Here is a 26,956-nt window from a genome sequence, read left to right on the forward strand (position 1 = left end):
TCTTGATTTGCTCTATGGCTGTGATAACATACCCTGACAAAAGCAACACCAGGAAGGGCTTATTCACTTCAGCTCCCAGCTGACATCCAGTCCAAGAAAGACACTACAGTTGAAAGTAGGGGTGTGCTCTTGCTGTTCCAATTAGACAGATCAGGAACGAGGTCAGACAGTGGTGTTTCCAGTAGTGGACAGGTCTTCCCATTGCACCTTATATATGCAAAATAATCCTCTACAGCAGTAGTTCTCAACCTGTGGGTTACAACTCTTTTGGGGGTGGCGTATCATATGTTCTGTATGTCAGATATTCACATTATAATGAATAAAAGCAACAAAATTACAGTTATGAAGTAAAAATGGAATAATTTTATGGTTGGTGGTCACCACAATCTTAACAACTGTATTAAAGGGTTGCAGCTTTAGGAAGGTTGAGAACTATTTGGAGAATCTACAGGCATACTCAGAAATTTTTTCCTGGGTGATTCTAGATTCTATCAAACTGAAGGTGAACACTAATGTAGCATTCACTAACTCATGCATTCATCCATCCGTACATGATCATTTTTTCCATACTACAACGTTGAGAGATTTCCTATAACAACCTATAGTTTCTCCTGGTTTCTTCTGTCACAACAGGCTACTTAGTAGCCTAGTGATCTTATTCCTACATGGAGGCAATCTGCTTTCCTTGTAGACTTGGGCATTTGCTTAACATTTGCTTTCTGCCAATTGTTGACAGACTACTTTTGTAAACTCTACTCCCGGGTATTTTATCCCTCAAGGTTGGCTGTCTATATTCTGTAACTGCTTGTTTTTATTTACCATGTAGAATGAATGATGGAGGAAAAAAATGTCTGTCATCGATGGCATGATGAAATCAATGTTTGAGGCTGATTATTTGCTCATCAAACATTTATTGAGCACTGTTTTCTGCAATGGTTTATTTAGAAAGAAAGGATTGAGTTTGGGAGGTAAATCGGGAGCTTGCTTTATTCAGGTGAGACAGGATAAAATCAGCATTGCAATGGAGCAAGGTGATAGAGTAGAAGTTGATTGCTTTTTGCTTTTACCCTTCTATCCTCTAAGCTACCCCACCCCCTCTTTTTTTTAAAAAAAGAAAATGCTGTGCCATCCATTTGCACAGAGTTAGGAACCTCTCCTTAGAGTCTGTCACCCCATTTCTATTATGTTCTTGCAGTTTCCATCTTTCTGTTATCTTCCTCTGATTCTGTCTAGTGATGCATACCATCTAGTTGCCATTCTCTGTTACTCGGTCCTTGCATGCTGATGGAGAATTCTGAACTTGGAGTGTGTGCATGTACCTTCACAGAAGTGCAGAGAGCAGACCAAGAAAAGCTAGCCTGACTCACAGAATTGCTTTTGTGAATCAATACAACCTCTCTGTCTCTATGTTCCCAGGTCTCTTTCCTGCCTTTCACTCCCATGCTTTCAACCCACCCTCTCTCTTCAGTGTATTTCCCAGAGATCTACACTTTCCAGTATGCTTGCTTTCAGAATATTTAGACTCTGGATTTGGCATGTTGATTTCACCAGAAATGATCCTTGTGCTAAAACAAAGTTTAAAAAAGAAACAAGCAAACAAATCCAACCAAACCAATCAAATAAACAACAACAGAATGCCTTATCAGAAAAAGCAGTGTCAGTAGGAACAGAGCAGGTACTTGAAACACTAAAAATAGTATTCAGGAGTAGCCATGAGGATATCACCCACACTTTTGATTTTCTGCAGTTAAGTAGCAGTAGAACCTACAGAAAGCCATGGTTTCCATTTCCAGAAAATGAAACAACTAGATTATACTCTCTTTAAGAAACAAACAATCTGGAATATTCTAGAACATGGGGAGGAAATGTCACACTGACATCTGAACAGGTCTTCCCCTCAGTCTGCCTGGCATGTGTATGGGGGTGCCTTCATGACATAAGAAATGGGGAAAACAGGAGAATTTTACCCATCTGTGTCAGCTTCCACAAGTACTGTCCACTTGGAGAGCAAGCCAGGCTTAAGTGAAATGTCAGGGAACTTTGTGATCATGAAAGATTATGGCGGTTTCTGAAGAAAGCCCTTTCCTTCTTCTCTGTATGATCATGATGATAAGCATCCAATCATCAAATATCAGATTCTGTACTTCCTGAAGATAGATGGCTAGGTTGGATGACCTTGGACCAATTGCCACCTTCTGAGTACAAGGATGACCTACTAGAATGCAGAATATAGGTTTAAAAAATCAGTTGCCTCCAAGCTATAATGCCTAGCACAGGAGGAGCCCTTATTAGTACACACAAATATTAAAATTGGTCAGATATCTAAAAAGCACCTGGTAAATAGAAGTCACTTCTACCTGGCCATGGTACACTACAAAATACCTAAGATAAAAGAGTCCTTGGAGATTGTTTAAAATTTCCAGCTTCTTTCTATCTACAAACAAGCTGGATTCTGTGGGAAGGCTGTGCTCACGTGATGAACTAAGACTGAATTAGGACTTGGGTCCAGGTCTTCTATTCCCAGAGCCCCTTCCCATTGTGTAAGTTGGCTCAGGTAGCCTTAATTTAGCCATTTCCAGAGGCGATTGTGAAGAGTACACAAGTTTTCTGAGTCTTTATGGAGAGGCTCAAATGATACCTTCCCTCTTTCTCTTGGGCTGGCACTTTCTGCTAGTCTCAGTCAAGACAACATTATAATCTTTCTCTCTGTTTTTCAACAGTGCACAGCCAACCCATCACTCACTCTAACAGACCCTGCTGAGTACCCACAGTATATCTGGAAGCCATTTCTGTTTGGAAGTCAGTGGCGGTCAGCCAACATTTCAGTAATATTTGCTTTCTTAAGGCTTAGACAAATCAAATCCATTCAGTTCCCCAGACTCAATGTCTTTTGTCTGGCACCATGTCCTCACATCCAAGGCAAGCCAAGATTGAGCTCAATTATGCCCCCTCCCAAGCACCACCACTGTGTGTGTGTGTGTGTGTGTGTGTGTGTGTGTACGTGCACTCACTCTCCTTTTCTCTGTCTGGCACACAATGTGCAGAGTTTTCCTCCTTCCATCAGCATAGAAAACAGCCTAAGACAAAGTTAAGCTTGAGACAAAATTAAACACAACACAATAATAGCCATACAACACATAATATACCCTTTCTTAGTCATGACGTAAAGGTCAAAAGGGAAGATATTATGCGGAGAAACACTCATGCCTTTCCATTTCACTGTCAGACTTTTGAGACTTTGAATTCCAAGACATTAGAATGCTCCAGGAGTCCCAGAAGAAGGAGAAGGAGAAAGCTAAGTTCTTATTGACAACCAAGAGGAACCTGGCTCCTGTAAAAATATTTCACACACTTCTGACAACTTGTCAGACTCCCTTGCAGGGGAGACCACACCAATGATAGAATTAATTAACAGGACTACTTATCTTCTATTTAAACCCAAACCTTATTTAAGCCCCCAGAGATGGGTTTGGAAGGTCACTTGACCCTTACGTTACCCTGGCCAGTGTAGCCACATTTAATATAACATCCTCTGATTTTACTAATACTGATCCGTTTAGTTGCTGTCTTTAGGACCAAGGTGCCAAACCTAGCTTTTCTGGGCCCAGACTCTTACTTTAAAGACAAAAGTAACAACACATAGATAGAAAGTAAGTTCTAAGCTTTTGGGGACATCAATTGATCCAAGTCTAACATTTCCAATGGCATCTGGAGTAGGTCTAGAATTCAAGCATCCTAACTCAGGTTAGTTCAGCAGTAGCTAACTGGCATTGGTTTATGTTCCACAAATGACCCTGCTTAAGGCTTTATCTCACCCTTGCTGATATGGTGAGATCTAAGAAGAGCACACGAGAATGTCTGTGTAATCTTAGGCATGTGACCTTAGGAAATTTTCTGGAATTCAATTTTCTACTGTGCTAGCAGTGGTGTGTTGCTGTGAGAATGTGTTGAGGTAGTGTGTGCCACCTGGTTCTACTGGTTCACACTCACTCCAACTGCTCTCTCTGTTATTAGTTTAGCCTTCTTCCTTGAGAAGGACCTTTCAAAGTATCAAAGCTGTATTTATTCTATAATGAGCATTTAGGACATCCTGGCAAGGAAGCAGGTATGTTATTTTGGGGCAAAAGATTTCTTTGAGGAGCCCTCCTTCATCTAACTCCCTACTGTGTGGCAAGCCCAGCAGGGAAGCAGTATTGTCCTCGGAATACATTTAGGGCTGTCTCTGTAAGGGAGAGTGAGCACTAGAAATAAACTAGGCCTCTCTTTCAGAGAGTTTCACCAAAATGGATCCTTAGGGTCAAAGGTCCCTTAATCTGTGCAACACAAGCTGTTTGCCTGACTTGAGGCCTCAGCAGACTTCCCAGGCTTGAAGGGGCTTTGGTATGAAAAATGGATTATGTTTTGAAGATTAAGGTTCCTTTCATGCAAAATATGCATTTTTTTCTTACCTTGAGCTCCCAATGAAACACCTTGTTACTTTCTGGCTTAAAACCTTCAAGCTTCATTTCTTATGCACAGATGGATTAGGCTAGGCTGATTATTCATAGCCTATGGCTGGAGACAACCTCAGTGAATGCCTAGGGACTGCTCCTTCAGGACCAACCTGCTCTCCTCATCCAAATATGCCTGAATGAGTACTAATTTGTTATTGCTAAAATGAAAGAATCTGGTAGTATTTTAAAATTCTGGTGAAATTTTCTGATGAAATCTGGAGGGATTGTGTACTTTAAAAAACACAGATCTTCAATCAATGCTGCAGGAGCTTAAAGGAACAAAGGCACCAAAGCAACTAACACTAGCATCGAACCCCAGCATTGACTCCAGTATCAGTGAGGTTACTTCTCTTTCTCTCTGTTTTTTTTTTCCTGTCTTGCTTCAGCATTTTCTTGTTGAGTATCTTCTGAGTTTTTCCCTTAGTTAGCCTCACTATGTAGGCTAGGCTGTCCTCTAATCTCCTGATTGCACTTTGGATTGTAAACCAAAAAATACAGTAGCAGAGGAAAATTGTCAATGGTGAGTGAGTTCACTATTTCAAGCAGAATACGATGAACAGTTTAGTGTAGGACAAAGTGCAGCAGGCTGGGCAGTGAGGAGAGTACCACAGAAAGCTAGGGCAGTGATGGCTGATGGGTTCTGTCTTTTCCAGGGCTGTAAAATTCCTTGACAAAGTGCTTGATGACAGGGAGGGATCATGATTTGGGGACACTCAAGCAATCTAGCAGGCTGGAGAGATGGCTCTGCATTTATCTGCACTTACTGTTCTTCTGGAGGACCTGAAATTTGTTTCCAGCACCCATATGTGGCAGCTCATAGCAGCCTGTGGCCACAGCAGTCCGGGTATTTAATGATTTTTCTTGTCTTTATGTGAACACACACATGTCAACACACACACACACACACAGAAAGAGAGAAAGAGAGAGAGAGAGGTACACAAGCACACACAGGGAGGGGAAAAGAAATGAAAATAATTCTTAAAAACAAGCAACCTAGCACAAAATTTCCCATCATAGAGACCAAATGAAATATAGCTATGTAAAGGTTTTGGCGCAACTGATACCATTCATTGTGTTCATAAGTTATTTCTGTCACCATCATTAATATGGTATGAACTCTAACATGATGGTGAGCATGCTGAAAGACAGATCCCCTGAATCCTGGGATATATATCTTCAGAAAGGTGATAGTGCTTTCTCATGAGAGTACAGCTTCGTGCCAGGTGATTATCATTTGTATTTTATTCAATTGGTCTACTGAATGTTAGAGTAAACATAGGGCACAATTCACAGACATTATCTCACCAGAAAGCCCTGTTTCTATAGTGAACAGTTTTCTTTTTATTATAAATACCTCTGTAACACTGGTTGCTGTATTCTGCTTCCTTACTCTTCCACACAGCTCTGTGGGGAAGAACACTGCTATTCTTAACTCATTCCTCTACCTATAGCAGCATCTCGTTTACTGCTTTGTACATAGCAGGTGAATTTTTATGATCACATGATCCAGGGATCTGGAATTCTTTCTTTTTTTTCTTTGTCTTTTCATCTGTCAAATCCTAACTTAAACTAGAGGCCAAATTAAATGTCAGCTCCCTAAGGGCGCTTCCTTTTTAAGAGGCTTTCTCTAATTTGCTTTCTCTGAGTTAACCTTTCCCTTCCTTTGCTCTAACAACGCATTGTGTTGTTGTATCTAGTAAAATGTAGTCCATTGATCTGCAATTTGAGTTTTTTAGTTTTATCTCAGTATGGATTTTCATCTTTTTAATTTTACTCCAATTTTAGATCTCGTATAGTTTTCTCAATAATCACTTATTTCCTTTATTTCCCATACTTTTAATTTCCCTGTAATTATAGCTATCTTATGAATTTATAGAATGCACTAAACATTTTCCATGAGAAGAAATTTCTTCCTTTGCCACTTGTATCCCACCACTAGACACAGGCAGAATGAAGAATTTGGACGGTCACGCTTTTGCTGTTTCTGCACTTGACAAGTCTTCACACTTGTCTATGTCTATTCCCTTGACCCCCATTCATGCTTGAATGCTTTTGAAATCTTTAATATCTAATGACTATTGAAGACTATTTACTACCTCTGTTCCCTGAAGTACAGTAGGCATCTCTGGTCCTTATGTTGTGTAACCCTATAGATGTTAAAGCTAGATAACATTCACTTTCTTCACATCTGTTTCTCCTTCAGTTTATGAAATCTATTCTCAACAAACATCATGAGGTTTTTTCCTACTGCAAGCTGCCCAAGCATGAGCATTGCTTATTGTTTGCTTTTAATGCTTTTGAGCCACTGGTGTTCACTGGGTGGTCTCATGCATGCAAAGAGTGCTAACTGCCACTAGAACACAGTGATGGACACTCTCTGCCTGTAACTCTCTTTCCATTTGGATGAAATGATCCCGGTGTCTGTTGTAAATTCTCAACTGAGTATTTCCTAGGCACTTATCATTGATTCCAAATCCTTTGCCTGTACTACTTGCTATCATGCATGGCACCATCCTTGATTCTTGTCAACAATCCAATCCTTGCTATTTTTTTCTTCTTTACTCTTATAATAAAAGAACTTGTTCGTGTCAAATATAACCTAGTCCATTTAACTAGTTTCCTCCATTTTAACATTACCATCATCTTTAAATCTTTCCAGAATTCCTTACAGTTAAACCAAGCAAAATTAAAACATTAGCCAGGCTTTTCTTTTTGTAAGCTGTCAGTGGTTCACTATGATCTCATGGGGGTGAGCCTAGATCTTGATTTCTACAATATATTCATTCAATAAACATTGATTAGCTTCTCTAACATGATTGGTTCCAGATACTGGACATACACAAAAGGAAACAATAGAAAAGTGCAAGCTTTAACTACAGAGAGATATGAGGTAGGAGACAAAGGACATCAGTTGATTGTGGCTTCACTGTCTGGAGTTCCTTTCTTTAAAATTGCTTCCATATTAATTATGTTCTCTCATTATTTTCCTGGACTTCTTTCCTGGCCAGGAAGCATCCTCAGAGAAGATGAGGCCAGAGGCTCTCTACACATATGCTGTCTTTATTCTGAATGGCCCCTTCCATGTGTTTCTTTTCCAGAAATCATCTGTTTCTGTTCTAGATTGTGTCCTAGTATTCAAGAGCCTATTTGGATAGCATGGACTCAATAGATATTTGCTGCACTTTAACAAATGAGCACAGAAAAACACTGTGAAATGTTTATTTCACTACTCTTTTGAAAAAATCTCCTACTGAGACTTCTGATAACCTGGGGAGAAAGCTCAAAATGTAGGAATTTAGATCATCTCATTTCTAAATGTGGTTCAAATGAAATATTTATGAAAGAAACAATACTGCACTCTACTTAAGATTACAGTATTCATTTCAAGTTTAAGACTTAGGATCACAAGAATTGCATATACTTCACACAAATCACACAAAACTTCTACATACTTCAGTTTTTAATCATGATTTTAGTGGTCTTCTTAAGTTAAATATTGCTGAACCTTTCACATTGCAGATTGGCTTCTTTTATTTTCTCTTCATTACCATCTTTATAGCACCTTTGTGACAGTTTGTGATTGTCAAAAAAATACTGCTAAAGATGGCTTGCTTTTGGGATTAATATATTAACGTCCTATGCCATCGAACAAATAATTGGCTTAGGATCCAGTTAAATGTTAACAGTTTGGTACAATGTGATATCTTAAGAACATGTGACATTGCTAAAAAAACTACATTGTAAAGGAGCCTGCATTTTTTTGTTCTGTAGTATAGATAGAAATGCTGCTGTTTATCTCATTGATAGGTTTGTTCTGTAGATTTTGTGGTATGGGGAATAAGAAAACATTTGAGATGGCATCTAGCTGTAACTCAATGGGTTTTTTATTTGCTCTCATATTTAAAATACATTGTGATGTCTATGTTTATCAGGTCTATGATAAAACTAGGGAGCGGGATGGACAGGGCAAGGAAAGGAAAAAGTTTAAGCAAAAAAAAATTGAGCCATGCAGGTCCTAATGCTTCATTCACGACACTGATGTGAGGATCCAGTGGCATGAGATACAGGACTAAGGGAGAAAAGGCGGCTAGTTTAAGATGTTCCATTAGGAGTGCTATTGCTTAGCTGTACTTAGCAGTATAGATAGATACCTTCTCACTGGCTACCAGTGCTTAGGCTAGAAAGGTAGTCAGTCATTGGATGTCTGTGGTAGGAATATTCCAACAGGATAAATGTACATGGAGAAGTCACGTTTCTGAGGGGAAGAACAGTAGGATCAGCCTGAGCTTACTGAGATGACAGGAAGAGGCTTTATTGGCACATGAAGGGGATGAGTATGAAAGAATGCATGTTGGTGGGATAGAGACATGATGACGAAAGTCAACAAGAGTCCCAAGCTTCTCAAAGGGATGGCTTGAGGGATTGGGTGTGTCATTGGGACAGAGATCATGTTTGATAGGGCAATGGTATGATTAGTTTGGAATAGCTTATGTTTGAGAAATCCCTGAGATTTTCTAGAAAAGTTGATGAAGCATATAATACAAAGTATACAAATTATAATAATTGGTACTCATTCCATTGGTTTCTAAACCATTTTCACAATAAATGTAACATTTAGTTGAAAAATGACTTTGGGGCACAGTCATTAAAAGCTAAAGTTCACAACCAAAAAAGGGAGAATATACTTTCTTATGACTAAGCATATAAGCTTTTTACATAAATTGCTTAACTAGCTCAATTTTCTCTTTTTTCAACAGCTATTTAAGTAGAGGTCAGCATTAATAACATGAATGTTAAAGTACGATGTATCTTGTCTTTCTGAATATCTTGAGTGGCCTGTCCAGCTATTGGCAAATATGATCCGATACTATTTTGGCATACTGTTGTAGTGAAGCTGGCCCTCTGTAGTCTACTGCTATTTTCTTGTTCACACTGCCTCAAGATGATCCTATTATTGCCAATCCATAGCTGTTGTTTTGGAGGATAAAGGTTAATTTTAAGCCTCATGCCTATTGCTTTAGTAACAGATAAGAAAACTCTCAGCTATGTAACACTCAGCACATATAAAGAGTACCTTTTAACTGCATGCTACCAAGACTATGTTCAACAGTCCTGTGCCTTTGGTGGCTTGTGACTATTTGATATTTGGGTGAAACTTGAAAACTGGCAATAAACTTATTTGTCATAATTTCTAATAGTTTTTTCTTACCTTGTATGTCTTGATTAGCAAATTGTAATTGGAGTTAGTGAGGCTTTCACAATGAAATGGGCTTTGAGTTGTGTTTTATATGAAACCTTTACTTTGGCTAAACAGGATATATAAGACAGGGAAAACAAAAACAAATCTGTGTCATGTTTGACTTTTACTGTTTAAATCTTTTTGAGATAACATTTCTCCTGATAGTTTAACAAAAATTCAGAGAACATTGGGCATTTTAAGTTTACTTTTAAAATAATTCTTGGGCTGGCAAGATGGATCATACGGTAAGGGGGAATGCTGCATGTCTGATGAACTAAGTTCCATCTTTAGATTCCACATAGTGGATCGAAAGAACTGACCCCTTTAGGTTGTTCTCTGACTTCTACTTGTATGCAGTGTCATGTATGGGTCATTAAACACATGCACACACACACATACATGTTAAAACAGTTTAGTTCACTTCTATTTCCTATGTTCAAACATTAATCTTGAAATAATATAGGGATATTGGAATGATTTTGAAACTGGTAGATCTTTTTACAGCTCTTTTGCTTAGCTTGGGGAACTAAAGTCCTAGGAACTTAAGGGCCTCCAAAGTCAGACAAGTGGCTTTTTGGTTCCTTTGTTATAATCTGAAAGACTGGAGTTCCTTGATCAGGGTAGGTAAGCTTTAGAAAGAATATTCTTACTATAGGACACTTAAAAGAAAGGGAGACTTCCCAGGTCTCATATTGCAGGGTAGGTTGTAGGGACTAGAACAACCCTCAGCTCTTTGTCTAGAGCCTTCTTAAAGGACTTTTGGCAGGAACTGTGGAGAGAAAGGGGAAGGTGTAAGCTGCTTAGTTAAGTTGAACCAGATGTCCAGGTGCCTCCACTCAGCAAAGCTCACTTGCAAGTGTACACCTTTTAGGCAGAGGTCCTCATCTGGAGCTAAGACAGAAGCCAGGATCCAGGACTCTGACACTGATAGTCTCAAGCAAGGTCATTCTTGGTGCTTAGAGTCTCTGCTATTTTTGGCAAATTTGTATCTCACTATAACAGAATATTTGCAAATAAATAATCTTATTAGCAGAAATTTCACTACTCAGAGTCTTCTGTTGCTTGCAAGATCACTCACTGTACTCAACCTGTCTGACTTCTTGATGTCCTTAGGACACAGGGTTTCATCAAGAATAAACAAGTTAGGAAGACAGACATCCCTTACATGGCTAGTTCTCTTTCATAAAATGGTTTTGTCACTCTGAACTCTCAACTAGCATTGCTGCCATACTGCAGCCTGGCTCAGTACTTTAGACTCTGTGTTCATTTCCTAAGTCCTGATATCACCACGTCCAGCAGTCTGAACCCATCGTTAACAACACCTTTGAAGTGTCTGAGCTGCTTTGCTTCTCTCAGCTCTCTTGCTACTGTTTGTTTTGATGTAGGCAAATATATCTCTTCTCAGCTGCATTGCACCATTCTAGTTTCCTTGTACTTGGACTCATTGCTGCTCTGGGGCAGGGTGCTGGTTAACCTTCCTGACGATCTTTATCATGTGGCCCATCTCTAATCCATGGAAAGGAGGAGGCTGCACATTCCTTTTACCCATGCCTTAGGCAGTCATTTCCCTGCTCTTCTGCCAGGTTTCAGCCTGCCTCTTTCAACTCCTCTCTTTAGCATTCTTTTTTTAGAATTCTCTGGCATGAGTTAGGCAGCACTCTACCATGGTTCCCGAAGCTGTAGGGCACATTTAGCGTGCTGGTGGAGTTGTCCTTGTCAAATCTGGGGGTGGAGGAGTTCTCTCCCCTTTTCAACCCCTGAGGAGTTTAGGGAGTAGGTGGGAGGGCTCTGCACCACCAACTTCCACTCAAATCTAACTCCTATCTTAAAGACTTCATGCTATGATGTGGGTGAGAGGGTAAGAATCCCTCTAAGTAAAATTTGGCTGCTTTTTTGGTAAGTATGTTATGGTGGTCACAGACCTCCACTCAGAATGTGAATGGTATATCAGTGGTTGTACGATTCAGCTGTCCCCTGAGCTGAAATAGCTACATTTAAAACATCCTATTCCATTCCTAGCTGTACTCTAAAAGAGGCAAGAAACCAAAACTCAGGGGAGTTAATTAGCATAGCCACACACTTTCAGTTTGTAGGTCTTCCTGTCACTGAGACATTTTGGCTGAAGACCCAGATTTGGATGTAAAAGCCTTGATGAGACCACCAGACTGGCTCAGCTGGAGCCATTAGGGGCTATGTGCCGCCTTCAGATGTAATTATTGACCCTGGTCCTCAGGGAATCTTGAGGCAGGGGTAGGGACATTCTTTCCTACACTCGTGTCCAGGATGTGAACCCTGGCACAGTAATCCATGTAGACTCCAAAGAATAAACTTGGTATTGGCTGCTGGGGAAGTGCTGTTGTTATATTTTTCTTTGTGTGTGTGTGTGTGTGTGTGTGTGTGTGTGTGTGTGTGTGTGTGTGGCTCTGATGTGAATAATTTGGAGTACAGCAGTTAGAAAACAGGCTGTGTAGGTGCTGAACTTGATTCACTTCATAGCATTGCAGGCATATCAACACTCCTGTTCAGCCACGGTCATCAAGTGTTCATTATGTCTCAGCCTGTGTCAGCTCTCTAGGGCAACTAGTGTATTGAAAAGGTCACTTTGCCTACATCTAGCCCTTAAGGCTTAGGCTCTAAACCCCAGTGGCAAGAATCCCTTTGATTTACCTTTCAGAAGATCAACTATTCTCAGATTCATTGTGGAAGATTCCGAGGGCTATCTTTAAGATTTGTGTCTCAGGAGCCAGCCACGGTTCCGGAGAACAGGGATTTCTATTTGTAGTACAGCTATTGTTTGTAGATTGCAGAAGCAGGAGGAACGTGGACAACGGCTCCACTGAGCTATGAGGCAGAGTGAAGGAAGCTGAATGTGTGGAGCTGATTATCTTCCCCTATCAATTTCCATATTGGTTTTTTTCAATAGGCTCTCTCACTGAGTCAGGAAGTTCACTGATTGTCTAGGATGGCTGACGAGCAAGCCCTCGAATCTTTCTGTTTCTGCTTCCCAGAGCTGAGTTTATATGCTCACATGGCCACATTTGTTTCATCATGGCTGTCGTTTTGTTTTCTTTTTGTTACAAGGGTGCTGGTGACCCGAATTCAAATTCTCATATTGCTCAAGGCTGAGAATGTGGTTTATTGGAAGATGCTCCCCCTCCTCCTTCTTCTTTTTTTCTTTTCCTTTTCCTTTCTTCCAGTACTGAAGATTGATTTCAAATTTTAATACATACCAAGTAAGTCTCAACGACTGAGCTGTATTCCCTGCCCTACTATGATTTTTCTAACTTCACAAAATCCTGTAATGTAGATTATCATAGACATTCAAAACTAAGAGGCATGTGGACCATTACCCAGACAAAACTATTGTAGAAACTAGAGCTACTTAACAGAAGCTAAAAGACAGGAGTCACTGCACGCTGCTGGGGTCATAGTAAAATTAAATTAATGAGAGCCTCAATTTGGAACCATTGATATCTAACATCCAGTGTCACTGTAAGGAGCTAACCAGTATATGCCTGGGTGTTTAGTAACAACCCTTGCTTCTATCCATTGGATATCAAGAGCACTCCTTCAGTTGTGAAATTGTGACAATCAAAGACATGCCTAGGGCAATAATGACAACTACTTGTGAATAACTGGATTAGACAATTTAGCTACACCCAGGATTACAGGATGAATTGTCTCTCTCTCCCTCTCCCTCTGTCTGTCTCTCTCTGTCTCTGACACACACACACACACACACACACACACACACACACACACACACACCATTCCAGTGTTAGATATATAACCTTTTGCAAGCTGCACTACTCTGCATCCTGTTTCCTCTCAATAACAGTTAAGTATTCTCTCACAGGCCTCCATTCACACCCAATCACAGCAGGCTCTCCAGGGATGTCTGTATGGGTAGCACAGTGTGATTACAGTTTGTTGCTGTTCACTCCAGGGTCCTCCAAATGATCATTCCTATACCATATCCTCCTTATCACTCTGGTGGGTTCTGGCAGACAATCCTGGCAGCTGTGGGGCTGATACAGTTCTGCATTCGACATGTAGAGCTTTGTTTTAGGCTCTGAACAAAACTTCAGGCCTCAGTTTTTTTCCATCTCACACTCAGCACACATACTTTCCTCCCTTACCCTGACAGCTGGGACTTGCAACAACAGGCAGATTTTTGTGGCATCTCATTATAAAATGGTGCAATTGAGCAATCGAGGGAAATACTGAGTTGTGCAGGAACATGCAGTCCTCTGTGATTTCTTCTTATCTAGCATTGCTGACCTCCCATATTCAACTGGACAAATCACCAAATAAGGTATACTTAATCATGTGCATAGGTTTTACAGTTCACAAAATGTGTGTGTCCTCATCATAGTTTTAAGTGATATCCATAGAAATCAGAGGCCTAGTGAGGGGTTGTGACTGTTCCAAGTCACAAAGCAAGCCAAGATAAGATACAGCTTTGTAAAGCTTCTAGCCAGTTAAGGGCTCACGGCCCAGTGAACAAGACACACATAAAACACAGAGGTGTTATGAAAGACAATAGGCACTGGCATAGAGTTTTAGAAAATGAGCAAATAGACTTGAGTGGACAGAATAGAACAACAGCTTTTTAAAGGAACCACCTCAAGGGCCTTTCAAGGCTAAATTGGGCTTCATTTAGATGTAAGAAAAAGGTGAACAAAAATATTTCCTAGAAGATAATCAAGTTGACAACATCAAGTCAATGGTTGCAGTAAGTCCTTTACCATTGAGCTACATGCATCTCAGTGCCTGACAGCATTAATATCATTAATATCAATTCTGACAATTTTCCTTATCATTTATGCCATGTAGTGAGCATTTGTTCTGTGCCTTGGGGAGGGCTTGGAGGGAACACTCTGCCCTGTGTGATTCAATCACCTTGTTAATTCTGGTGCATGTAGCCTCATTAATTGCATTTTATAGATGAGTAAAAGAAGACAAACAAAATAATTTGCCTGAAACAATGTTGTTTATAAATGATACAACTTAAATATGTTTTACTTTTACCATGTGGAATGTGGCAAATGGTGGGACAAGCAGCAATTTGTTAGGCTTGCATTGACTACCAACGAGGTCACAAAATTAAACTTTTACATCTTCTGAAAGTTGGAAAATTCCTGCTATTAGCTTTGATTTTCCTCAATAAAAAAGATTCTACCCCTCTAAAGTCTTTTTTGAACTGGAAATTTTGTCCAATATAGTGCCATAGTGCCGTGACATTGTCCAACTAAAGAGATTGGGGATTTACTGAGGGTTAAAGGTACCAATGAATGAATAGACTGTTCAAAAACTTCCTTGAGGATCCAGAAAGAATCCATTGAGTCACTTAGGATGGTTTCTTCTAACTCATCCATTGGCCTACAAGTTTTAAGATACCATTGTTTTTTTTTCCACGGAGTAGTACTCCATTGTGTAAATGTACCACATTTGCTGTATCTATTCTTCAATTGAGGCACATCTAGGTTACTTCCAGTTTCTGGCTATTACAAATAATGCTGCTATGAACATAGTCAAACAGATGCCCTTGTTGTATGAGTGTGTATCCTTTGGGTATATGCCTAAGAGTGGAATTGCTGGATCATGAGGTAGACTGGGTCCCATTTTGATGGGGGACGGTATAGGGAGATTGGTGGGGGACATTGGGGGAGGGGAGGGAGAAGGAACTGGGATTGATACGTAAAATAAGATTGTTTCTAATTTAAATAAAGTTTATATCCAAAAAGATTCCATTGAGCTGTGTAGACTTTAGACTGTAGACTTTAGACTTTCACCAGTTGTAAGAGTTCTTCATCTTAAAGTATCTACCCAAAATAGATTGCTGATCATCATAAGACTTTGGACATTCAGCTGAGCAGACAAAAAGAGTACAAGTACTAGTGTGTTCCTACCTATGGTATAAAGGAAGAAAACATCACTACTGCTCATCAAGTCTCAGTAATGAGACACAGGTTTCTGGTTAAGACAGAACATGGGACAAACATGAGTTCTGTCCCATAATCCTACCTGTGTGTATTAGACTCTGTTAGTGCATTAATTTGTTTCTTTCATACTTGCAACATATATACCTGGATATTTGTAATATACCAAGGATTGAGATATAGGCCCTTAGACATGTAAGGAAATTATGCTCCATAGCCTATGTAATTTGCATACCTTCATACTGCATGTGAACATCAAAGCAAAGTAATACTATGTGTCCCCAGTCACCGTAGGTCCTCTACTTTTAACAAAGCAGTAATGATTTCATAAGCATTAAAACTTTCTATTGATGACCTGCTAATGAAGATATGTTAAACTCCTGTTTCTCTTTTCACTTTCTCCCCCCCCCCCCCCTTTCTCCTTTCTTTTTTCTTGATCCTTTTCTCTACAGGACTCCACAGAATGGAGCAAGAATGAGAGGAAAAAGGCCGGCAGAAAAGCATGAACTGGAGGTTTGTTGAGCTCCTCTACTTCCTGTTTGTATGGGGCCGTATCTCAGTGCAGCCCTCCCACCAGGAGCCAGCTGGGACAGATCAACATGTCTCCAAGGAATTTGATTGGCTTATTTCAGACAGGGGGGCCTTTCCACCACTCCAGGAGCTACCTATCCTTTGTGGAAAGACACCGTCAAGGATTTACAACCAGATATAAAATATACAGGTATGATTTAGGCTAAGAGAGCCCTTGCCGTTCATTTCTGTTGTGCTTTGGAGAGACCAGACATTGTCTGACATCTGGCTGTGCGAAGAAAATTCTAGGACAAGGGACAGTGACCTCCTTAAAGGCTATTAATTGAATGTATTCAGTGTTGCATAAAATATTAATATGATGAGTCCAAACAACCAATATTTATTGAGTACTAATGCACATGAGATGACTCTTGTTCTAGTATCTCATTTTACTTTGTATTCATCTGATATAGATTTTGATTGTTTTTCTCTGCTTTACTCAGTTGCTTCGGTAACTGAGTTGAAACTAGGTTAAGTAATGGTGCCTAAAGAAACTATTTCAAAAGTTATAGAATTTACGTTTAACCCTTTGTTTACCTGTATCCATTGTCATGACAATCCTACTGTTTTGAAAATACTATTAATGAATCTAGTTTTCTACCCAAATATATTCATGAATTTTTCATAGAGACTTTCACTGAGCAACCTTTTTTAAAGCAAGTCTGAACTTGGCCCCCCAAAGCGACCAAGTTCTGAACTGGAATGGCCTTTTGAAGACTCAGTAAATGAGTCTACATTGTACATACATAGTAGACAGATAAAAAGAGAAAACAATTTGAATTATTTGCATACACATGGTATTAGTCATGCAAATTAGGAGACATGGCAAAGGAACAGATGACTGAAGTTTTTGTAGCATCCTGAGTTACAGAGAGAACTCTCAGGAGAAAAGCAGCAAGTGGGAAATTGAATGGTGCAGATAAAATGCAGAGCATCCAACCAAAACAAAGGCAATAGCTTGTGATAGAATATAACTGGGCTAGTGTGCCCTGTCCTGTGAGCTACTGTCATCTGGTGATGGGATTTCTGGGGAAGAAGATTCATAACCATTGGGCTACTTTTGAGAGAATCTATCTGTAGACATGTGAATTAACTTTAGGGAGAATTCTCCTTGATGATTTGGGGGACAAAGAGGGACAAGAGATAGGAAGGCAGGAGAGAATGACAGATTTTTAGTTCAAAATATTCAGGAAAATAAGTGCTGTACTTTGCAGTGCTGTTTTCTGATCCTCAACCACCAGAAGTACTTTCTTCATCTACTTTTCTTAGGTTCCATGTTCTACTTATCTGTAATATCCTTGACATATCTTCAAAATGCTAGATTTATTCTGCATTAATTATAAACCATTTTCAATTAAAATGCATTCCTCTATTTTTTCATTACCTTGAATTGTATAATTCTTTATATAACTGGGATCTCCTATAATGTTATATAATCATGTTTGTGTGCACCCATATGCACAAACATGTATAGCATCCATTCACATCATTGATGTTCAGGTTTTCATTTGTGATATGGTTGTTATCATAAACATACCATGAGTGCTGCATTTTCATTGAAGAAATGTAAAAAACACTCGGCAACTTTTGTCTTAATGTCCAGAAAGAAAATGCAAATTCTAGTATTGCTGAAACAATTAGAATAAGAAAGCAAGAAAGTATAGTAGAAGGACAATGTTGACTTACAGAGAGCAAGGCCTGAATGTAGACATTAGGCCTCCCAAGTGGTTGATATAGAAAGTAGCCAAGACATTCTATGGTCCTGATTACTGGAGATGAGTGAGTGTTTGAAATTTCAACCAGGTGAAAACGCTTATCCTGTGAAAATTGTCCCATCAAGGTCTTGAGGTCTGACATAGCAGTGCTGCATATGAGTCATTTCATGATGAACTTTCTGTGCACCCCGAAGAATAGAAAACAATCATTGAACTGCTAGGGAAAGGTAACATATAAAGAAAAATGAAAATAGAGTGCACAAAATGTGGAATCTGAGTACAAATATGAAAAACTTGTTGACATTTCTACTCTTGAAAGAAAAAGTCAGAACTCTAACATAATGATTGATTCAAAAGGCTTCCTCTTGGGAGAACTATACTTAAACCACCTGAGAGTAATAGTTAACTGCCTTGTTTCAAATTTTGATCCTTAAAACTATTTCTAGCAGAGTACAGCTATTGCTGTTTTATGATCATGCATAAGCCAAGGATTATGAGTATGTGTTGGTTGCTGGAGAGGATGTGACAGTCTCTGAAATGCTTGATCCAGGATATTTTGAGCTTTGAAGTGTTGAAGATGGGGCATGACATAAATCTTTGAGATCTGAACATCTAGTTCTGTCTGTTTTTTATAAAAAAAACTTTATTTGATGTATAACTTTGTCTTTCATTTGAGCCTCTCATGGACACTTTCCATGTTGGGGTCATTTGGCTATTTTTCTTCCCATTTCAAAAGACCACTTCATGAGTGACTTGAACAAAGTCTTATAGTCAAGAAAAGTTAGAAAATGGACTTGAAACCAACTATGATTATTAGTCCATAGCCATCCCAATGAATGTGCTAGAACTACCGGCAGCTGGGTGACAGTTTCATTTATCTGTGTACAGTTCCATTTATCTGTATCTGTATACTAGAGGATCCTGTCTTTGTCTCTTTATACCACCTTCCACATTTACCAAAAGTTAGAGGTAATTCACATTAGTGATTTTCAACCTGTGCTTGTGTGAATTGCTGATTACTGATTTAGGTAGCCATAGAAACCACTGTAGTATGATAAGAAGACCAAAACGGCTGACCAGGCAGGACTCTCTGCCCTTCACATCCATAAAGAGAAGGCTTGCATCTGCTTTAATATTGTTTCACACATGGGTTCTGTTATGGGATGGAATCCAACATTTAAACAAATTTTTCAGTCATTCAGTGAACTGATTACTAAGATTTTTTTAGCTCTAAAATTAAATGTGAGATTTAACTAAGGTAACATGGGTAATTAAATGATAGCGTTCTACCCTGAAGCCAAGCCCTTGGTCATCTAGTTATTCTGTTTTTTCTTTATTTAATCCTGAAATAATTATTAAGAAATTGTTATAGACCCAGCACTATGTTTAAGGAAGATGGTAAAATAATATGCACAATAAACACTGCCCTTTCTCTCAGAGTAGAGAGTGACATTGATTAACCACATGTGTGCACACACTTATATTAAGAGCCATGAAGAAAACATCCAGGATTGATATTTCTAGAATGTAATTAAGTCTGTGTTTTTTGGTTATTTAACACTTGGGGTAATCTGTGCATGAAAACACATACAAATGGATCCACAGAGATGTCTGCTCATCCAGTTGCAGGTCAGAGGAAGCACCCACTAGCTCATGGTCACTGAGTCAATTGTCAGTTGATTCTGTTTCCTTTCTACATGCCGCTTTGCTGAAACATTAAAGCAGTTTGCAATGTGCATGTGTTTTTTGCTGTATGCTGACACGAATGCCTAAGATTGATATTGCTTCCTAAAGGAAGAGCTACCCTAAAACCTTTCCATGTACTGTTATAAAGCATTTCAGAAATGAGCCCTGAAGTCTCAGTCAGTTCCCTCCTCTCCAGAGTCTAGGCTACTACCAAGGGTCACTTAGAAGCTACAAAAGGAAAAAGAAAAGTCATCTTCTTCCCTGTGCACAGATTTTGCCTATACATTGTAGAGTCATGTTACAGAGTCATTCCCAGTGGCAGTGTGAGTTCTGTTAAAATCAGTGAAGAGCTCATGCCGGTGTGTTTACAAAGAAGTGCCATTAGATGTGTGCATGCAATGGTTTTAGTTTGTGAGGTAAATACTGTGTCACTTCAGGCAGTATGAATTATAGGGCTATAGACTAGAGCTTAGTGAGGTTTATAAGGCTAAACATTATTTGTGCATTTGTCTCTCAAATATACAAAGGTATAGTAGTAGAATTGTCAACTAAGTCAGTGAACCTTGACATTTTCTAGTTCTCTTGTTTCTTTATTCTTTGGTGATGTAATACAACGATTTGAGGAACTTTCCCTATATGGCCAATGGATAAGTTAACTAAGTAGTCTTCAAGACCTTTTCCATCTCTGAAATTCCATATTCCATGAAGTTTTGCCATCTTAATATTATAGCAAGTCCCTGAAGGGAAGAAGCTGGATGTAGAGTCTGGGCACGCAAGATGTATTGTCTTTGAAGTCTCAGTTAGTTGTTTTGGTTTTTTTAGCTCGAAACTTGGAGATGACCAAAAGCAATCAGGAAAATGAAGCATGTATATCTAGTACCTACTCTTTCACTGAGTTTAGTGTAGATACAAATGATAGAGGAGGATAAAGGGAATAAGCAAAGACTAACCACAGAAAGGGTAGCAATAGCCTCTTGTATACTCTACCTTCTCCTTTAAAGAAAAAAGAATTGGCTCTGCTCTATAAACTTTGTTTTGAGAGGTGAACTCATAAAGAACATGCAGACTATTTGAAAATACTTTGTGCTGAGCATTGGTGGTGCATGCCTTTAAGCCCAGCACTTGGGAGGCAGACAGATCTCTGTGAGTTCGAGACCAGCCTGGTCTACAGAGCGAGTTCCAGGACAGCCTCCAAAACAATACAGAGAAACCCTGTCTCAAAAAAACTAAAAAAAAAAAAGAAAGAAAAGAAAATACTTTGTAAAGTTTAAATTGTAGCTATAAATTATAATAAAATAATTCAAATAACCTATTTAACTTCAGCTCAGGAGCATAAGAGGGGTAGTTACTAACTACTCACAACTACCTTGTGGGGAAAACTGTGACCCTGTCCCATATTTTCAGTGAGTGAGTTGGCTGATCCTATCACACACTTGGGAGCCTCCAAGCTACGATACAAAAAAAAGTTTCTGACACTCCAGAACGTAAGACCTGAATTTGTTCTGTTGTCTGCCTCTGCTTCTTATTTGCTTGGCTGCTTACCTAGTCAAAGGGACTCGTTTTGACTGTGGATGCTCTACAATTTCCTAGGCTCACTTTTCTCATCTATAAAACTGAGATGGAATTAAGTGTCTGGTATAGTTGTGATGAAGAAAAGAAGTATTGAGTATGCTGTGCTAGGAATTTTATAGAAGAAAGAACAAGAAAATTTGAGGTCTGTCTTCTGCTCCAGAGATGCTGGGGTAGTTGATTAAGTTCTTAATGATTTTTTTTGCATTGCATTTCTGTTAACTGTTTATAGATTTTGATATCTATAAATTTGCTGTGAATGTAGCCATTTATTTCAAAAGTGATTTTTTGTTGCTTTTTTTCTTTTTCAGGGGTGAAGCAGGAAGGTCAGTGTTTATTTATTTTTAAGACATGATCTATTCTGGCCTCTAATTCACTGTATGGTGGAGATTAGCCTTGAACTCCCGGCTTACTTGCTTCTACCTACCACTTAATTAATTTCAAATATTGATTTGGTAGGAAAATTATAGTACCACTGTGCATTTTAATTCTGAAGAGTTGGGTCAGAGGGAGCACAGTGGTAAATATGCTCACTGTGCTGTAGCTAAGGTGGTTTCTTTTTCATTGAGTAGCTCTCCCTGACGGTTTCAATGGAAGTGGTTTGTGGCTTATGCTGATCCTGTCTTTAAGTTTAGTATATGTGCCTGAATGTTGGATATAAATCACATATTGGTAAACCAAATTTAATTGCCTGTCTTCCCTATCTATTTCAGAATTGTGTGAATCTCAGCTGTATTATGTGGTCCTGGTGTTCCTTCATGTCTTTCACACAAAATATTTTTAATAGGTTTTGTGGTAAAGTTCATTGAATGAATGGATGGATATGGGTGTTTGATTCTAAGATGAATGAGGAGCGTTCCTAACTCAGCACTCACTCGTGGATGTACAGTGAGAAATCAAATATGGCCGAAGTTCTGCGTGAGGGAATCAGGGATACACAAGGTATTAGACAGTGCCCCTGAACTCAGGAAACTTTCACAAAGGTAAATGTGAAAGAGAAGCCAAGCACTGTTTCATTCAACAGATTATAGTTGAACTTCGAAGGAAGTCTGGAACCTCTGATTCTGAGTGCAGCCTTGACATTTGGTGATAGGACAGTATCTCTATTGGTGTGGGAATTATTAGTCTGCATGATATGAGAAGGCATTTTCTGGAAAAAGAACTTCATAATTAACTTAGTGAAAACAATGATTCTTATGTATAATAATGGTGAAGAAAATAACTAAAAATATTAACATTTCTCTTTTCAGTGTGTAACATTGTACTGTGCTTACTGGCAAAATGATTGCCACTGGTCTTTACAATAATTATTTGCAATTTCTTTTGCTATTATCTGCATTCATATAGTTTATGCAAGGTAAATGTTTAATTCATGCCAGAAAATGTAAAGTAATAGGCAAGTCTGATACAATAAATTGTATCCTTACCCATGCTAGGCTGCTTCGCAGATGGTGATATATATGTGGAGAAATTGAGGCTTCAGGTTCGTTATGGAAGGACTTTCATTACTGTTAGACTATGTTCTGATATTGGCCAAATCTCCTTGACTTTTATTTTCTTCTGATGAGGAAGATGTCTTATATGCTGTCCATGTTCTTTTTTATTCCAAGTGAGTGGTGCTGTTCTGGGTTCCAGTTGTGCATGTGGCCCCTGATTTTGGAAGTCCCATCATCTTGTGAAATTTTTGGGATTTTTGTCTGAGTCTGGTCTTTGATTGACAGGAATGGAATCAGATCCTTCAATTAATTTTTTCTGTAACAGGGATTATTATGTTTTTTTTTTAGTTTTTTATCATATGAGCTTTAAAATCAGTTTCCAGAAGTTGAGGAAGAAACTTGTATTTCTGAAAAAATAAAAAGGGAGGTTTTAAACTAATAGTAAAATAAATTTCCTTAGATTTGGGTCTTCATAAATTTGAGTTGGGGTGGTTTAAAGGTAGGCCCCACTTTAGTGGATAGATCTCAATGTGTCTTGCTGCAGAAGCTAATGGGAAAGGCCTTTTCCTGTAATGTTCAGGTATAGGTACATAGTCAGTGGCATGTACTCAAAAATGAAGGTAAATCATTTTGTTTTTTTGACTTAGACACATAGTTAAGGAAAACTTCTCATCCACTTCAGTTATTCTTTATTCTGGGAATTCTGGGAGGTCCTGCTCTGAATGAAGTATTCTTTAGGAAACAGGATGTTTAGATACTTTCAGTTGGATATATATGACCTGTGTCAGAAAAACAAAATAAAACAAAACAACAACATAACTCAGACCCTTTGTAATAAACATATTTTTTGTCTCTTTGTTAGAAAATGCTCAGCGGGCTCCAAAACAATGAATATGGTACAATGTTCCTTGTTCTTATGACTGATTTCAGGTTCTCCATAAGGGGTAGCGATCTCCACCCTCACTTGATCCAAATTTCCTATAATTTTCCCTAGAAGGAGTCGCATAGAGAAAGATACCAAACAACTTTTTCTTGGACAATGTCAATTCAAAAGTAAACTGCAGTGTTGACTATTTAAAATTGACCTCCCAATTCCAAGAACGATGGTTTTATTGCCACCAATTTGGTACCTGTTTGAGATTTTCCTCTTTGATCCTGTGTCATTACTAGGCCATTTTCTATGAGTTGCAAACCATGGAAATCTCTACAGAACAATTTTACAGCTTCAGTCAGGAGCAGTGTCTATAAAGGAATTTTATTTGCCCATTCTCTTCAAGGGACAGCTTGTTACTGGGTTTTTAAACTGACCCCCCAAATGATTACTGCTTTAGTAGCAGAAATTAAGCTCTTAGGACTTTTGGTATTGCCTTTTTCTTCCCAAAGTTCTCTCTACCTGGAAGTCCTCCCTATACATCTTGCGTAGCTACTGTCCATTCAGCCTTTTATTACAACAATCACAGCAATACATTGTACACAGTGTACAAACATCCCACAACAAAAAATGATAGGAGATCTTTTTCTGTACCACCTGCAGACTACTTATTCTATTTTAAACTGTTTGCTAAATTCCTGCTGATCTAACCTTGAACTGTTTAATGGGGAAGGATGCACAGATCTTTTATCCATGACTGAGAATCAAATGACTGATTACCAGTGTCATGTGGGAAGCTGCCTTTCTGAGCAGTGCCATGGTAGCTATGATTATGAACAGAAAAACACCTTCTATAGAATTGGTGTGTCAAACATAAGGAAGAATGGAAGAGAATACAATACAGTTGTGTGCCCAGTGTTCAAGGAGTTTTGGGTCAGTGAGAGAAGCATCTAAGGCATATAAGAAGATAGGAAAAAGCCTGGAATTAAATTCTCCTGGACTGTGAGAATATGTTTCCAGTGGTTTTGATGGAACAACCAAGTCTTAGAGCCAACAGTGGACAGGAATTGAGATTGCTAGTTCATTTTAACCATCCTTCACTTTTCAAGTAATTATCAGAGTCTTATTATGTAGCTGCTTATCCTAGTATCTTGTTATGTATATATTTTGACTTTGACTCATGCAATGAAAGATCTTCTACATTGTCTTTCAGTAATCCTACTCAGTGACATAGGTTTTAAAAATATGCATTTTAAATGAACAGTTACAGAAAATTTCACCTACTTATCACACATGACACATTTGGATATATTTTGCTTTATTTACTCATCATAATTTTTTCTTTTCTGAATCTTTTATAAGATACTTGTGCCTACCAAATTTGATTCTCACATCTTCTAATGGAAGAAAGGCTTTACAATTTGGAAAACACTGATTTTGAGTCTGTATAGTGTAATATATTGGCTTGGAAGAAGACTGAGCCATGGATTTGCAATGGATTCAAGTCAGAGACTTAGAATTTGTGTTTCACATGTCTTAAGAATTAAAAAAGAATCATTTTTGGCTGAAGTTGGGAGCAACACAAATCTAAAACTTTTATTACCCTTTTAAAATATTAAAGATCCATTTCACATATACGTAAATTCTGCCTGAATATATGTGTGGGTACTTTGCATGTGCCTCTGGATGTTTTTGAGTTGCCAAGTGGGTGATGGTAACTGAACCCAGATCTTTATAAAGATAGTTCATCTTTCTATCCCTAAAATTTATGATTCTTATTGCCCTGAGTAGTGGTTAATATAGAGAATAATTTCTGTTGAAAGTCCTCAGCATAAGTTTTATCATAGATGGTAGACCTACATTAAACTCCACCTATCCCACTGCCAAAGGCTCAGTCAATAATTTGGAATAGGGGGGATAAAGAAGAAAGAATGTAAGTATTGGAGGACAGAGAGTGCTGTAATATATTTTCCTCTGGACCTGGTATTCTGTTGCCCTTGGGGATTCACAGCAGTGGTAGTGACATACACAAGAGTATCATGCGTCAACCCAGCTAAAAATTACAGGATGGAGTATGGAGGGGCTGACACCCTGTAATTATCTCTCTGAGGAGCTATTGGCCAATGAAGGCTTCCTGGAGAGACTAAGTCAACTTTATGTGGTATTTGACCACTGGTAACTTTTCAATCCTCCTGTAGATGACATGACACATACATACATATGGGCACTACTAGTTGAATTCAGTATGTTAAGAAGATTTTTTTGTTTTTTTAATGAAATATTAAGTTCCAAAATATGAAACTTATGTGAGTGGTTACACACTTGGAGCATTACTCTGACTACTGAATAAAGGATAGATGAAGGGGAGAGAGAAGAAAGCTATAAGAGTAGCTCAAGAGAAAGGCAGAACTTTTATCAGTGAAGACCAAGTCCATGGAACCACAGGTTCCTCTTACTACCTCAGCAGGCTTCTTTCTGTGCTATGTTTGGGCCCACCCTTCCCAGTTCTATACTCTGTACCTTGGGCATGATACATTCTCCTTTCTGAATCTTCTGGTTACCTTTGTATCTAATGAGAGCAACCAGAATTCTCAGACTTCTGCCTCCAGGTAATTTCTTTAGCTCTCAAAGACTTCTGTCTGGGTGCAAGTATTATTGGTCTCTCTAAACGTATTCTCAGATTGTCTAGATTATTGATCCTCGTGGATCATCACCCCTTTGGCAATACTCAGTCTCCAAAAATAATTACAGCAAAATTCATAACAGTGGCAAAAATAATTTTATGAAGTAGCAGCAAAAATAATTTTATGGCTGGGGTCACTAAACCAAGAGGAACTGTCTTAAATGATCTTGGCTTTAGGATTGTTGAGAACCACTGGTCCAGAGAATCATTTGAATTCTATCCTTTATATTTACCTGACTATTCCTTGTTCATCTGGACAGAAACTTCCTTATGGAAGTCAGTATCTAGGCTTATGTGAACTCTACACTCTGTTCTTATGAAGTTTAAACACATGGCTTAAGTTCATTGGACCCCAGCATCTTCTTCAACAACGACATTATCCCAGAGTTGTTGGGAAGTGCAACAAGAGGACATATGATGAGCATGATGTAAGTAATTTAAGACTCGTAGCAAAAATAAAGAACTGAAACACAGAAACCTGGAGATTCTGAAACAGCTCCTCTTTCAGAGTTATCTTACTGGAACTTTCTGAACATGAGGTCTGTATCATAGATAACTTATGAAGGTACACTGAATACCATTCTTAGACCAAGTGAACATTTCTAACAAAACCACAGAGACGAGACAGAAGACCAAAGAGACAGAACTTTCTGAAACTCTGAAGTCCCATGTGATAAGAATAAGAGGCCAACACAATGGCAAGGTATCTTCAGGCTATCAGCATACATATATCAGTTCAAAATATATTATAC

The 26,956-nt window shown here is 38.7% G+C and overlaps 1 protein-coding gene across 1 annotated transcript in view; it reads left to right on the forward strand.

The window, feature by feature from the left end:
• Brinp1 (BMP/retinoic acid inducible neural specific 1) overlaps window positions 1–26,956 on the forward strand; it is a 180,205-nt gene that overhangs the window by 30,465 nt on the left and 122,784 nt on the right. The window contains 2 exon segments of the mRNA XM_005075105.4: window positions 16,127–16,311; window positions 16,313–16,395. Of these exon segments, the coding sequence (XP_005075162.1) occupies window positions 16,177–16,311; window positions 16,313–16,395 (218 nt within the window). The 5' untranslated portion in view covers window positions 16,127–16,176.

Source organism: Mesocricetus auratus, unplaced genomic scaffold, assembly GCF_017639785.1.
Source record: "Mesocricetus auratus isolate SY011 unplaced genomic scaffold, BCM_Maur_2.0 Super-Scaffold_100014, whole genome shotgun sequence".
Classification (NCBI taxonomy): Eukaryota; Metazoa; Chordata; class Mammalia; order Rodentia; family Cricetidae; genus Mesocricetus; species Mesocricetus auratus.